The sequence below is a fragment of the Olea europaea genome, unplaced genomic scaffold (assembly GCF_002742605.1).
Source record: "Olea europaea var. sylvestris unplaced genomic scaffold, O_europaea_v1 scaffold2709, whole genome shotgun sequence".
Classification (NCBI taxonomy): Eukaryota; Viridiplantae; Streptophyta; class Magnoliopsida; order Lamiales; family Oleaceae; genus Olea; species Olea europaea.
This window is the reverse complement of record NW_019245496.1, coordinates 99053-99756: the sequence shown is the minus strand read 5'-3', so window position 1 is coordinate 99756 and position 704 is coordinate 99053. Positions and strand designations below refer to the sequence as shown.

Below are 704 nucleotides of genomic sequence, written 5' to 3'. Positions count from 1 at the left end.
AATTGAACGAAATAAGTAATGACAGAAATGAGAGACCATTGAAACAAGAATGAGGGAACCGAGAAACGCAATGGTTGATCGCCGAACAATAAGCCTCTGGAGTTGATCTGATTGAGGTATTGGCACACGTAAAGGGGCTCCAAACCCGCAGAATAGCTGTCGTTCATCGTATAACGGGAACCAAAATGGAACTGTGTAATGACAGTGCTGTACCCTCTTCAAAGAGAGAAAACGAGGATTAAATCCGGCCTGTTTGAGAGGACGATGAGATTGGTGGAGGAGCAATAGAATTGGAACAATATGATATGAAATTTGTAAGCGAAATGGAGTGGCAATTGGCATGTGACACTATTAGTATCAAACTTGGTCCATGCACCAATTGTCATCGAAATTTTGATCAATTACACAAATGGTAAACTGAAGGATTTTTTATTTTATTTTTTATTTTTAACAACAATAGTCACCCAATTTTATATCAATTAAACAAAGGGTCTGCCTAATTGCAAAAATGAAATTTGGGTGGAAATAAAAAGAATTTCAGATAATTGAATTGCCTCGAAATTATTTTACTGGGAATTTTCAATTATTGTGTTTAATTGATATAATTTTTCAACTGAAAAATGATGAAATAAAAGTATCTTTTCGTGTTCGTTTGACTTTTTTTTTATGAAAATTGTCAATTTAAAGGATTTCATCTTTTATGA

At 33.8% G+C, this 704-nt stretch overlaps 1 protein-coding gene across 1 annotated transcript in view; it reads right to left on the bottom strand.

Annotated features, from left to right (window-relative positions):
• The window catches only part of LOC111383532 (cation/H(+) antiporter 15-like), a 4286-nt gene extending 3944 nt beyond the window's left edge, over nucleotides 1-342 (bottom strand). Inside the window, exon 1 of the mRNA XM_023007645.1 lies at nucleotides 37-342. Within this exon, the coding sequence (XP_022863413.1) occupies nucleotides 37-342 (306 nt within the window). The remainder of the gene's footprint in view (nucleotides 1-36) is intronic.
• Nucleotides 343-704: the final 362 nt, after the last annotated feature.